Below are 14,432 nucleotides of genomic sequence, written 5' to 3' on the forward strand. Positions count from 1 at the left end.
ACCAGCAGGAGATTGAGGTGGGGGGAGGTATTTTTTCATGCTTTGTGTGTATAAAAGGATCTTCTACACTTTCCACAGTATGCATCCGATGAAGTGAGCTGTAGCTCACGAAAGCTTATGCTGAAATAAATTGGTTAGTCTCTAAGGTGCCACAAGTACTCCTTTTCTTTGTACAGCTCAAAAAACATTGGCCACCCCTGTATAACAAAAGGCAAGGGAAGCCACTTGATATTAAACGTTTGGAGTCAAGTTGTTTCTCTTCAGCCTCACAAGGTGTAGTGCGTGCTTTCCTGGGTGAAAAGGTGCAGACTATTATAGTCCTCAAGTGTTTAATTGTTTCTATATGCCCTGGAATTTTAAAGAGAGTTTAGGATGTATTTGGTAGTAGCTTTTCCTCCATAATCAGGTTGCTATGGTAAACCTAGTATTCAAGTCAAAGAAAGAGTATGTAAGTAAAGTGCTGATCTCTTTTTGGTTTCATGTGAGCCTCTAATTACTCTCAAACGATTGAATTTGTACTGCATGTATGGTTATCACAATAAGAAGTAAGAGAATAAGGTCATAGAGAGTGTGCCTGCTGTTATTTCTGTGCAGGTGCGTTTGATAAATTAGTACTCTGGCTCGGATTATCTCACTCTGGGTTCTGAAAATGCTCTCTGCTGATTTTTCTGGGGAGGCATCTTTTATGTGGTGACCTGAAATTTAGTCCTCCTCAGCATGCTAGTCATCTGTCTTTCCTTTGGTCTGTCTATCTGAGGAATTGGCTGTCTTGAGGATTATTTATGTATTTGTTTGTTTATAAACGTGAAAATTGCTGGAGGTCACTTGAGTACACCCCGGTTGAGCAGAAAAAGAAAACATTCAAAACCTCAGGTCCAACGATCATTCCGGTTCTTTGAAATGTAAACTAAAAATTAAAATCAAGTCACTGCTCTAGCAACACAGCGCCATTTTTACTAATGTAGTCAAAAAGGTAGAAAGGAGTTACATTATATGACAAGATTCTGGAACTATTTGTAAAAGGAAAAAAAATGCATGAGTTAATTTGTGTAAGATTCTTATTTGTCACCACAATAAAAAGATTTTTTTTAAAATGTACCTTTTAAAACATTTCAAAATCACAGCCATACATATTTGAATCAACTCTTAACCTTGAAGAGTTCAAAATAGCTTTTGGTAAAATTTCCGTAAGGTACTTTTATTATGTCTACACAGCATTTTGGAGACAGCAGGTGTGACCCTCCCAGCCCAAGCTGAGAGAGTGAGCTAGCAGAGCTCATGCTCGTACTTTAAAAACAGCTCTATAGACAGTGCTTGGAAGTGGTGGCTCAGGCTCTGAAGCCTGGGGGTAGGGGAGTGGGAGGGTCTGTCTTCAACTTCAAGGTGCTGTCTATACAGCTATTTGTAGAGCACTAGTGTGAGCCCTGCTAGCTCAAGTCTGTCAACTTGAGCTGGGTTACTCACTCCTCCTGGCTCCATAATGCTATATAGACATAGCCTGAGTGATTTAGGAGACTGTGTCCCAAATTCAACAATGGTTTTTCAAGGAGACTTAGTCTAAGTGCCTAAGTCACTTTTGAAAATGGGATTAGCTTTGATTCAGGCTAGTGCTTTCTCTGGTTAAATTCTAAATGTCTTGCACATCCTAATAATTTTTGTCATTAGCACCCTTTTCCTGACATTTAATGTAACTTCTCAATCGCATTACATTATTCCTAGATATATACATTTGTAGCACCCTACAGTGTTATTGCATACAAAATACTACATTAGATGAACATTAAGGTTGCAAAGTCAAGCACTGAAAAATTAGGAAATGCCAGGATTAAGGTTGCCTTGCAATTATGTTTTATGAGTTTGTTTTTTTAAGAGCGGAAAAACTGGTCAAGTCGAGATTTCCAAATCAAATCCATTAGGAGATCCCATCCATTATGATAGTCTTTTCTTACATGGTCACATACTATATTTCCAGAGGCCCCTGCCTCAGTCAGTGCTCATGAGGTTATTGGGGAAGAGCATCTGTTGGAGCATGGCTGGCTCCATTATCCCTTCTAACTTTATGGAGTCCCAGTATAGCGAGGACTGGTGAGGCTGGAAGAATATTGCAGAGGTTGCATTTCACATTGCTGTGTCCTTCAAATCCAGATCCGCAGGTGCAGACTCACCTCCATTTAAGAAAGAGGATAGGTCATAGGAGCATTAATTCTTTACTTTCCTATTATTTGGAATTTGTACCAAAGTGTTCGAGTAATACTACTAGTATCCCATGCTAGAAAGCTTTCCTGGGCCACTCTGTAAATTACTTTTCTAGATGATTTCATTTTAATCGCATCCACATTTGGTGTTCATACCACACATACCAAATGTTTTGAATTAGTTTGGAGAGTTAATTACATAAGGAAACATATACCATAGTTCAGCTATGTAAAGGTAGGGGCTATCATGTGATAAAATTCCCATGAATACTGACCAGAATAAAATAATAAAGAAAATTAATGCCATTCCCACCAGCAACATGACATTATTTTGTTTTCAATAGTTTTCTTTCTTACAAGTGTTTACACTTCAGCTAACATAGACTGACTTGGGCTTTATGTTTTTGTAGGAGCAGAACATTCTGTTAAATCTGTTAAATCTTGATGATGCTGTGACCCTAACAACTGTGTTTTCTTACAGGGAATTGTGAATGTGGCCAGTGCACTTGTTTCCCTCCAGGAGATAACAGAGTTCATGGTAAAACCTGTGAATGTGATGATCGACAGTGTGAAGATATGGATGGCAATGTCTGTGGGGGTATGTATTCATTTCAATAAGCAATAATTCTGTATGAATTTGTGGCTTTCCCTGTTTCCCCGGATTTTGTTACAAAAGAGCATTAATGGAAACTATCCGCAGCAGTAGATTGTAGTACATCTATATCTTAAAAAGAAGAAACAACAACAATCCCACAAGCCTCTGAACTGAATATTTTAATTAAATATATCAAAATGTCTGTCTTTAACAGTGAGGCAGATCACATGTGCCCAATAATATTTTACACAGTGCTGAAGTTCTTACATAGATATCATCAAAATGTATCAGAAATCTGTGCAGATATTTAAAGGAAAACTATGGAGGAAATTATCTTATTTTCACTTTTTGACTTTGATTGAAGATTTACCAATGGTATCACATTTTTCTTTTTTGTATTTTTAAGTTAGCAATGCTCACCAATGTGTGAAATGGCTTTAACAGCTGATATTCAATGACCATTGTGTTTTAGTATCATCTGGTACACCTACAGCAATCCCACCATATTCAATGGCCCCACGAGCTCTCACAAAGTAACCAGCATTAGATTGGGCTGATATTTAGACCAGGGACCTGATTCAAGAAGCAGTGCTCTTCTCCCAATCAATATTGACCCAATGGCCCAGCACAGCATTAAGAGCCATTTTCCCAAAGAAGGCATCTTTTAAATTAGACATGAAAAATAGTGTCTCTACTGATCACTTTTGGTCATTTCATAAATAAATTAAAGATCCAATAGCATTCTTCATAAGAGTGGAAGTGTTAAATGCAGCTGATGGCCAGTACATTCTACCACCTGCCTACTTCACAATCCCTGCATAAGCTGAACTCGTCATGTGTACCCCTAAATAGTTTTGTAATGTGTAGTGTTGTTGTGCATCATTAACAGTTCACACACATGCCCACCAAAGTTCCTTCAGTGGTGTATAAAGTGATCATTGGTGTACCGGAAGGGACTTCGGGATTTTTGGGGATGAAAGGTACTATAGATCATTATCATTAATAGAAAAGGCTCAAATTATCAGCAACAGCAAGGAATCGGAATTTATTTCCTAAATCTTACAGAATCTAAGCACACTGCAGATTTCGTGCTATATCATAGCTACAAATAAATTATTTATTCTTATGTCATTGATAAGACAATGGAAACTCTGTCATTGATTTATTTTTCTGTCATGGAGAATAGTAGTATGCAGTACTTCAAATTCATTTGAGAGAGAGAGACAATATTTTAAAAGAAATTGTGATAATGTTGCTCTAAAGGTTGCTATTCTATTTGACTGATTTTTCTGAAATGACTCTGGTTTTAATAGTGATTAGTATGAACACAGACACATTTTAGGACATAGCTTTCTTATTTTCATGCATGAAAATTATATACAAAAATGTATGGAGGTTGGGGGTGATAGAAAATATTGGTGTGAAGGTGCTGATCTACAGAAAGTAGTTATTTGACAAAATTGTAGTGAAAATCTGGTTGTCAGTAAAAATAAATAAATAAATCAATTAAATAAAATAGCCTAAACAGGAGTTATTTAAATTAAGTAGCCACTCAATACAATATGCATCAAAAAGAAGTAATTTGAATGTCACCTGTTTGTGAAAGAAACGAGAAAGCAGCAGTTAAGAGAACGGAAAAGGTCAGTCTTATTGAATTCAATATATATATATATATCAAAAACAAAACTAAGCATCTTCTGATAATTAGAATACCCTGTCTATTCTTCATAATCAGCCAGTGTCTTGGTGATAATACTAAGTAAATTGAATGCCCTCAGAATTCATAGACAAACATTATCAATACTCCTCCTTACAGCTAACACAGCTACCATATTAACTTTTATCTTTGACTGGACAACTCTCTCATTAATTAATGGAGAACTCTCTCATTAATACTCATATGATGAAAGAAGAATAGTAATTGGACAGAGTCACCTGACCATTCTCGTGCAAGGGATTACATTAAATCTGTACTATTATCCAAACAAATCCTCATTTTCCCTTTTGGTCTAAATAGTTCTATGTAATGGGAGTGCCAAAGATTAATCCATTCATTAAATAATCCATGTTTTGACTTATTTTGACTGAAAGAAAAACAGGTAAGAATACAAAAGCTTATGAAAGTACAAACCCAATGTAAAGTTGAATCCAAATCTTAGCTCAACTTTTCTGGTTTTATTTGAACTGGTAACTTAATCATTAACATTTTGTCCCCAGATGAATAAGATTTACTGTTACGAGTCACTGGGAGTGTACTGAGAAATGATACAACTACATTCGCACCCTCCAATACATTGTTTTGTAATTACAGAAATTTCTCTTCTCCTGATATGGGTGGCCAGACCAAGATCTAAAGAATAACAAAATGTTATTTTCTGTCTAAAATAAGCTTTTTCTAGTTTCTGCTGCTCTTAATATAATTTTTATATCAGTGAAACAATCCAAGTGCCAAAAGCCTTCTCTGAATCTTTCTCTGAACTGCCCTTAGTTGGGATTCTGTAGCAGCATTCAGTGCGTAGAGGATTGTCCTATAAGTTTATCTGAAAGTACTTGGTTAGAACCTTACCAACAAAATCAAGTGTAATGCATTTGTACTCTCCTTGAGCCTGGTTTCCTAGTCTGCAATAGTTCTGTTTTCCTTGTTAGCCACTATGTGAGTTCAAGTTTCCTTTTTTAGACTTCACCAGCCACATTTAGCTCTTTCTGCTTATACTTCTTTATTTTTCTTTTATCTTATTCCTTCTCTGAGAATGAAAAGTCTCTTGGTCAACTTTGATCATTTCTGGAATGAGAGACCTGACATGTCCTAGCCCTGGTCTACACTAGGACTTTAGGTCGAATTTAGCAGCATTAAATCGATGTAAACCTGCACCCGTCCACACGATGAAGCCCTTTATTTCGACTTAAAGGGCTCTTAAAATCGATTTCCTTACTCCACCTCTGACAAGTGGATTAGCACTTAAATTGGCCTTGCTGGCTCGAATTTGGGGTACTGTGGACACAATTCGATGGTATTGGCCTCCGGGAGCTATCCCAGAGTGCTCCATTGTGACCGCTCTGGACAGCACTCTCAACTCAGATGCACTGGCCAGGTAGACAGGAAAAGAACCACGAACTTTTGAATCTCATTTCCTGTTTGGCCAGCGTGGCAAGCTGCAGGTGATCATGCAGGCTCATCAGCAGAGGTGACCATGATGGAGTCCCAGAATCGCAAAAGATCTCCAGCGCATGGACCAAACGGGAGGTACGGGATCTGATCGCTGTTTGGGGAGAGGAATCCGTGCTATCAGAACTCCGTTCCAGTTTTCGAAATGCCAAAACCTTTGTCAAAATCTCCCAGGGCATGAAGGACAGAGGCCATAACAGGGACCCGAAGCAGTGCTGCGTGAAACTGAAGGAGCTGAGGCAAGCCTACCAGAAAACCAGAGAGGCGAACGGCCGCTCCGGGTCAGAGCCCCAAACATGCCGCTTCTATGATGAGCTGCATGCCATTTTAGGGGGTTCAGCCACCACTACCCCAGCCGTGCTGTTTGACTCCTTCAATGGAGATGGAGGCAATACGGAAGCAGGTTTTGGGGACGAAGAAGATGATGATGATGAGGTTGTAGATAGCTCACAGCAAGCAAGCGGAGAAACCGGTTTTCCCGACAGCCAGGAACTGTTTCTCACCCTGGACCTGGAGCCAGTACCCCCCGAACCCACCCAAGGCTGCCTCCTGGACCCAGCAGGCGGAGAAGGGACCTCCGGTGAGTATACCTTTTAAAATACTATACATGTTTTAAAAGCAAGCATGTGAAAGGATTACTTTGCCCTGGCATTCGCGGTTCTCCTGGATGTACTCCCAAAGCCTTTGCAAAAGGTTTCTGGGGAGGGCAGCCTTATTGCGTCCTTCATGGTAGGACACTTTACCACTCCAGGCCAGTAACACGTACTGGGGAATCATTGTACAACAAAGCATTGCAGTGTATGTTTTCTGGCGTTCAAACAACATCCATTCTTTATCTGTCTGTGTTATCCTCAGGAGAGTGAGATATAATTCATGGTCACCTGGTTGAAATAGAGTGCTTTTCTTCAGGGGACACTCAGAGGAGCCTATTCCTGCTGGGCTGTTTGCCTGTGGCTAAACAGAAATGTTCCCCGCTGTTAGCCACAGGGAGGGGGGAAGGTTGAGGGGGTAGCCACGCGGTGGGGGGAGGCAAAATGTGACCTTGTAACAAAAGCACATGTGCTATGTATGTAATGTTAACAGCAAGGTTTACCCTGAAAGAGTGTAGCCACTGTTTTATAAAATGTGTCTTTTTAAATACCGCTGTCCCTTTTTTTTCTCCACCAGCTGCATGTGTTTCAATGATCACAGGATCTTCTCCTTCCCAGAAGCTAGTGAAGCTTAGAAAGAAAAAAAAAATGCACTCGCGATGAAATGTTCTCCGAGCTCATGCTGTCCTCCCACACTGACAGAGCACAGACGAATGCGTGGAGGCAAATAATGTCAGAGTGCACGAAAGCACAAAATGACCGGGAGGAGAGGTGACGGGCTGAAGAGAGTAAGTGGCGGGCTGAAGACAGGGCTGAAGCTCAAATGTGGTGGCAGCGTGATGAGAGGAGGCAGGATTCAATGCTGAGGCTGCTGGAGGACCAAACCAGTATGCTCCAGTGTATAGTTGAGCTGCAGCAAAGGCAGCTGGAGCACAGACTGCCACTACAGCCCCTGTGTAACCAACTGCCCTCCTCCCCAAGTTCCATAGCCTCCACACCCAGACACCCAAGAACGCGGTGGGGGGCCCTCCGGCCAACCAGCCACTCCACCACAGAGGATTGCCCAAAAAAAAGAAGGCTGGCATTCAATAAATTTTAAAGTTGTAAACTTTTAAAGTGCTGTGTGGCATTTTCCTTCCCTCCTCCACCACCCCTCCTGGGCTACCTTGGTAGTCATCCCCCTATTTGTGTGATGAATGAATAAAGAATGCATGAATGTGAAGCAACAATGACTTTATTGCCTCTGCAAGCGGTGATCGAAGGGAGGAGGGGAGGGTGGTTAGCTTACAGGGAAGTAGAGTGAACCAAGGGCGGGGGGTTTCATCAAGGAGAAACAAACAGAACTTTTACACCGTAGCCTGGCCAGTCATGAAACTGGTTTTCAAAGCTTCTCTGATGCGTACTGCGCCCTCCTGTGCTCTTCTAACAGCCCTGATATCTGGCTGCGCATAACCAGCAACCAGGCGATTTGCCTCAACCTCTCACCCTGCCATAAACGTCTCCCCCTTACTCTCACAGATATTGTGGAGCACACAGCAAGCAGTAATAACAATGGGAATATTGGTTTCGCTGAGGTCTAAGCGAGCCAGTAAACTGCGCCAGCGCGCCTTTAAACGTCCAAATGCACATTCTACCACCATTCTGCACTTGCTCAGCCTGTAGTTGAACAGCTCCTGACTACTGTCCAGGCTGCCTGTGTACGGCTTCATGAGCCATGGCATTAAGGGGTAGGCTGGGTCCCCAAGGATACATATAGGCATTTCAACATCCCCAACGGGTCTATTCCTGGTCTGGGAATAAAGTCCCTTCCTGCAGCTTTTGAAACAGACCAGAGTTCCTGAAGATGCGAGCGTGATGTACCTTTCCCGGCCATCCCACGTTGATGTTGGTGAAACGTCCCTTGTGATCCACCAGAGCTTGCAGCACTATCGAAAAGTACCCCTTGCGGTTTATGTACTCGGCGGCTTGGTGGTCCGGTGCCAAGATAGGGATATGGGTTCCGTCTATGGCCCCACCACAGTTAGGGAATCCCATTGCAGCAAAGCCATCCACTATGACCTGCACATTTCCCAGGGTCACTACCCTTGATATCAGCAGATCTTTGATTGTGTGGGCTACTTGCATCACAGCAGCCCCCACAGTAGATTTGCCCACTCCAAATTGATTCCCAACTGACCGGTAGCTGTCTGGCGTTGCAAGCTTCCACAGGGCTATCACCACTCGCTTCTCAACTGTGAGGGCTGTTCTCATCTTGGTATTCATGCGCCTCAGGGCAGGGGAAAGCAAGTCACAAAGTTCCATGAAAGTGCCCTTACGCATGAGAAAGTTTCGCAGCCACTGGGAATTGTCCCAGACCTGCAACACTATGCGGTCCCACCAGTCTGTGCTTGTTTCCCGAGCCCAGAATCGGCGTTCCACAGCATGAACCTGCCCCATTAGCACCATGATGCATGCATTGGCAGGGCCCATGCTTTCAGAGAAATCTGTGTCCATGTCCTGATCACTCACGTGACCACGCTGACGTCGCCTTCTCGCCCGGTATCGCTCTGCCAGGTTCTGGTGCTGCATATACTGCTGGATAATGCGTGTGGTGTTTAATGTGCTCCTAATTGCCAAAGTGAGCTGAGCGGCCTCCATGCTTGCCTTGGTATGGCGTCCGCACAGAAAAAAGGCACGGAACGATTGTCTGCCTTTGCTCTGACGGAGGGAGGGGCGATTGACGACACAGCTTACAGGGTTGGCTTCAGGGAGCTAAAATCAACAAAGGGGGTGGCTTTACATCAAGGAGTATTTCAGTCAGGACTTCACGGAGGGTTCCAATAAGAAATGGTGCACCTAAGTTATTGTTCTTATTGGAACAAGGAGGTTAGCCTGGCCTCTGATTGATACATGGCTAGATTTACCTCGCTGCACCTTCTCTGTGAGTGGCTGCAGTGTGACCTAGAGGAATGAGTCCCCTAGACAGGGGAGGAGGCAAATGAGTACAAAATAAATCTGGTCTATTTCTTGTTTTGATCCACTCCATCTATCTTTTACATCTTTGGCTGGCAGCAGACGGTGCAGAAGGACTGCATGCCATCCACATCTCATGGCTGCTCGGCAGAAGATGGTACAGTACGACAGCTAGCCATCCTCATCTCTTGCCTGCCTGGCAGAAGATGGTACAGTACGACTGCTAGCAATCCGTATTGCCTGCCTGCTCACCATAAGACGGTTCAATAGGACTGACTGCAGGACTAAAGAGAATGACCTGGTCAAGTCACTCCAAATTTAGTCCCTGCGCCCATGTCTGCCCAGGCGCTCCCAGCCGACGTGGCCAGGAGCACCTCGGACACGACGAGGACGGCTACCAGTCGTATTGTACTGTCTGCTGCCAGAAGGCAATGGGTTGCTGCTACTGTGTAGCAATGGCGTACCGCGTCTGCCAGCACCCAGGAGACATAGGGTGACGGTTACCTGAGCGGGCTCCATGCTTGCCGTGGTATGGCGTCTGCACAGGTAACTCAGGAATAAAGGCGCAAAACGATTGTCTGCCCTTGCTTTCACGGAGGGAGGGAGGGAACGGGTGCCTGACAATATGTACCCAGAACCACCCGCGACAATGTTTAACCCCATCAGAGTGCTCCATTGTGACTGCTCTGGACAGCACTCTCAGATGCATGATTGTTTGCCGTTGCTCTGATGCAGGGAGGGGCGACTGAGGACACGGCTTACAGGGTTGGCTTCAGGGAGCTAAAATCAACAAAGGGGATGGCTTTACATCAAGGAGTATTTCAGTCAGGACTTCACAGAGGGTTCCAATAAGAAATGGTGCACCTAAGTTATTGTTCTTATTGGAACAAGGAGGTTAGCTTGGCCTCTGATTGATACATGGCTAGATTTACCTCGCTGCACCTTCTCTGTGAGTGACTGCAGTGTGACCTAGAGGAATGAGTCCCCTAGACGGGGGAGGGGGGGAAGCAAATGAATACAAAACAAATCTGGTCTATTTCTTGTTTTGATCCACTCCATCTATCTTTTACATCTTTGGCTGGCAGCAGACGGTGCAGAAGGACTGCATGCCATCCACATCTCATGGCTGCTCGGCTACAGTACGACTGCTAGCCATCCTCATCTCTTGCCTGCCTGGCGGAAGATGGTACAGTACGACTGCTAGCAATCCGTATCGCCTGCCTGCTCACCATAAGACGGTTCAATAGGACTGACTGCAGGACTAAAGAGAATGACCTGGTCAAGTCACTCCAAATTTAGTCCCTGCGCCCATGTCTGCCCAGGCGCTCCCAGCCGACATGGCTAGGAGCACCTCAGACATGACGATGACGGCTACCAGTCGTATTGTACTGTCTGCTGCCACAAGGCAAGGGGTTGCTGCTACTGTGTAGCAATGGCGTACCATGTCTGTCAGCACCCAGGAGACATAGGGTGACAGTTACCTGAGCGGGCTCCATGCTTGCCGTGGTATGGCGTCTGCACAGGTAACTCAGGAATAAAGGTGCGAAACGATTATCTGCCCTTGCTTTCACGGAGGGAGGGAGGGAAGGAGGGCCTGACAATATGTACCCAGAACCACCCGCGACAATGTTTTAGCCCCATCAGGCATTGGGATCTCAACCCAGAATTCCAATGGGCAGCGGAGACTGCGGGAACTGTGGGATAGCTATCCACAGTGCAATGCTCCGGAAGTCGACTCTAGCCTCGGTACTGTGGAAGCACTCCGCCGAGTTAATGCACTTAATGCACTTAGAGCATTTTCTGTGGGGACACACACACTCGAATATATAAAACCGATTTCTAAAAAACCTACTTCTATAAATTTGACCTTATTCCGTAGTGTAGACATACCCCTAGAAGGGGCAGGATAGCACTTAATTTCAGCAGAGGGATCAGTGGGATTCTGGGAACCAGCAATACACCAGTGAAAGGCTGGAAGGAGATGGCAAAGTGGGGGTCTGCCACAGCTGTCTTATTGGCCATGACTTAATAGTAGGATTCAGAGTAACAGCCGTGTTAGTCTGTATCCGCAAAAAGAAAAGGAGGATTTGTGGCACCTTAGAGACTAACCAATTTATTAGAGCATAAGCTTTCATGTGGTAAGTTACTATTGAAATCAAGGCCGTCCCTACCCATATGCAAAGCACACAGCTCCGTAGGGCACCAGGAAATGTGGGGCACCACATTTCCCGGTGCCTTGTGCAGCTGCTCCAGCCCCTGCTTCGGCTCTTCCCCAGGCCCCTCGATCCTTCCCCGCCCCCACTCCCCTGAAGATTGCAGCCAGGCCCGACCCTGCACTCACCATGTGGTAAGTGGAGTGACCCGGCCCCAGCTTGCTCCACTCCCCTGGCTCCCAGCTGCGCAGCCGGCAAGTGCTGAGGGGCGCTTTCCCCCCAAGCCTGGGAGCCAGGGGAGCAGAGCAGCCTGGGGCTCCAGGCCCCGCCCCAGGCCACTGTGGGGGATGGGGGCTGGCCACTTTGTGCGGGAAGTGGAGTGACCCGGTCCCAGCCTGCTCCGCTCCCAGGCTTGGGGAGAGGGGGGAACCACGCCCCAGCACGCGGCTGGGAGCCAGGGGGGGTTAGCAGGTTGGGGCCGCATCACTCCACTTCCCACAGGAAGTGGCCATCCCCCCGCGGAGGCTTGGGGCCCCACACAGCCCCCCGCAGGAGGGCTGCGTAGGGCACCAAAATAGCTAGGGACGGCCTTGATTGAAATTCAACATTTCCCTTGGTTTTGTCCTTCCCTCTTGCAGTGTGCTGGCTAATGGTTTACATGCAGTTCCTTCTGCTGGTTGGATTGTCAGACATGCTCAAGTGTCTGCTATCAGGGGTTCAAATGGTTGGGGGCTGTATTTCTGGAGCAGATGGACACGAGCTCTGTCACTACTTCCTGCTTTAAGGGCTTGTCTAAACATAAAACACTTTAACTATACTGGAACAGTTAGAGCAGAACAACACCCCTAGGCCAGATGCAGTTACGCTGGTGTGAGTTTATGTCAGTATAGCTTAGTCCTGTGTGGGAAGAGATTAAACTGTCCTAGCATAAGGCACCAATATAACTACATCCACACTAGGGGGCTGTACAGCTGTAACTATTGTGATTAAATAACAAACAAAATACCCTGTCTGAAATAATTATACCGGCACAACAACTGTGTGTAGACCAGACCTAAGTTTGTATGGTGACAACTGAATTCCTGGGTAGCCCTGGATTCATTAATCTTTTCCTTGTTCCCCTTGTATTTTCTTTACAGGCCCTCAGCCTGAGTGTTAATGAACCAGTAAAATAGACCATATTATTTATATCCTAATTATAATCTAACTTTGACTGAAGAATTTATATTAATTTTTAAATAATATAAATTGGATATTAATGTATATTAATATTAGAATAATACATATTCATGGCATATTTTTAATAAGACATACAAATGTGTGTTTACCAGAATGGGCACTGTTTGAGTTCACCTACTCTGGTTTGATTTTATAGAAGAAATTCTCTGCAGAAACTCTATGCGCAGCCCCACGGCCCATTAGCTGATGAGCTCTGCTATTGCCCTCCCCCTTCAAAAGTTCAACCTTGTCTAGCATTTTTTTGGCCACATCATGACCTGGAGAGCCAAATATAAAGTAGTGCAGACACAGCTTGAGCTAGTGGAAAATGACCCTTTCCGGGAAACCAAATGCTTGCCAGGAGGAGGTGGCTTCTGGTGCTAATGAAGCCATAGGAGAACTTGTTTGGATAACTGTGAATGCGAGTGAACTCTTGGACAAGCTGGCTGTGAAAAATAAACAGTAGCCAAAATTAATTGATTTATTACTGTCTCCTTTATGAGATGTGGCAGAGAGGTGTCCATTACAGGTCCACCTATCTCTTTTTGTGAGCTGAGTTAATAGAATATTTAAAAGGGGGATTTAGAGGACCATGCTGTCTCTCTCCTCAGAGGCTGTAGTCACCCATTGCCTCAAAGGCAGAGATTCTTTAGCAATACAATAACTTATGCGGGGAATTCTCTTGTGTTGCAAATGGTTTCCTTTTGTGCAAGTCACTTGTACAGACACAGCAGCTGCAATCCAGGATTGTTTTTGGTTGACATCTAGATCAGGTGGCTGGAGTGGTGATTTTGAGTGACAACCATATGTCTTCACGGCAGAGTTAACTGGCATTATCTACACGTGAGTTACACCTCAACCACACGATGAAATAATAATATTCAAGCTGTTGTGTCCATACTAGCACTGTACTCACTTGTATATGGGTATGTCTTTCCTGCAGAGTTAGCCTGGATGAGTGGTACCCTGGTCTGAATACCCAGTGAGCCTAATGTGGGTGTGAACAGCCACACTGAAATGCACTATCCAAATTACTGCATCCTCACTGCTGCTGCACTCCCTCATTGGTGTCGCTATGGTGTCTGGGGGCATATCCCAGGGGGTTTTGTGCTGCAGTAAGCAGAGACACTCTGATTCCTTTCCAGTGAATTGTGGGAAAACTTGTCAGTCCTTCTTGGCATATGGGAGGAATTGTGGGAAGACACTGGAGGACTAGCAGTGTTGTAGAGTGGGCATGTTACCAGTGAACACATTTTAGCCAACTTGAGTTTAAAGCATCAAAATGCTCTAGTTGAGGGACTGGACTGGAATCGAGTCAGAGTCAACACTTAAATTATGACTCAAGTTAACTTTGCAGTGAAGACAAGCCCATAGTCATGGTAAATAATGCAGTGTGTTTGCAAAGGAGTTACAGATCAGCTGGGACAGTGTTTTGAGACAAAGCATTTGGCTAAGAATTTGAGTCTGGCTGTTCTACTGGAGTCCTGGAAATTCTGTACTGCAGCTGTTCTGCTCTTGACCTCTAATATCACTGTTCAGTAATTTACATCCTTGTAAATAAAA

General features: G+C 44.5%; 1 protein-coding gene across 1 annotated transcript in view; it reads left to right on the forward strand.

Moving 5' to 3' along the window:
• ITGBL1 (integrin subunit beta like 1) overlaps nt 1–14,432 on the forward strand; it is a 250,710-nt gene that overhangs the window by 218,114 nt on the left and 18,164 nt on the right. Inside the window, exon 8 of the mRNA XM_084612105.1 lies at nt 2,677–2,793. Coding sequence (XP_084468231.1) covers nt 2,677–2,793 — 117 coding nt within the window. The remainder of the gene's footprint in view (nt 1–2,676; nt 2,794–14,432) is intronic.

The sequence above is a fragment of the Lepidochelys olivacea genome, assembly GCF_965140295.1.
Source record: "Lepidochelys olivacea isolate rLepOli2 genome assembly, chromosome: 1".
Classification (NCBI taxonomy): Eukaryota; Metazoa; Chordata; order Testudines; family Cheloniidae; genus Lepidochelys; species Lepidochelys olivacea.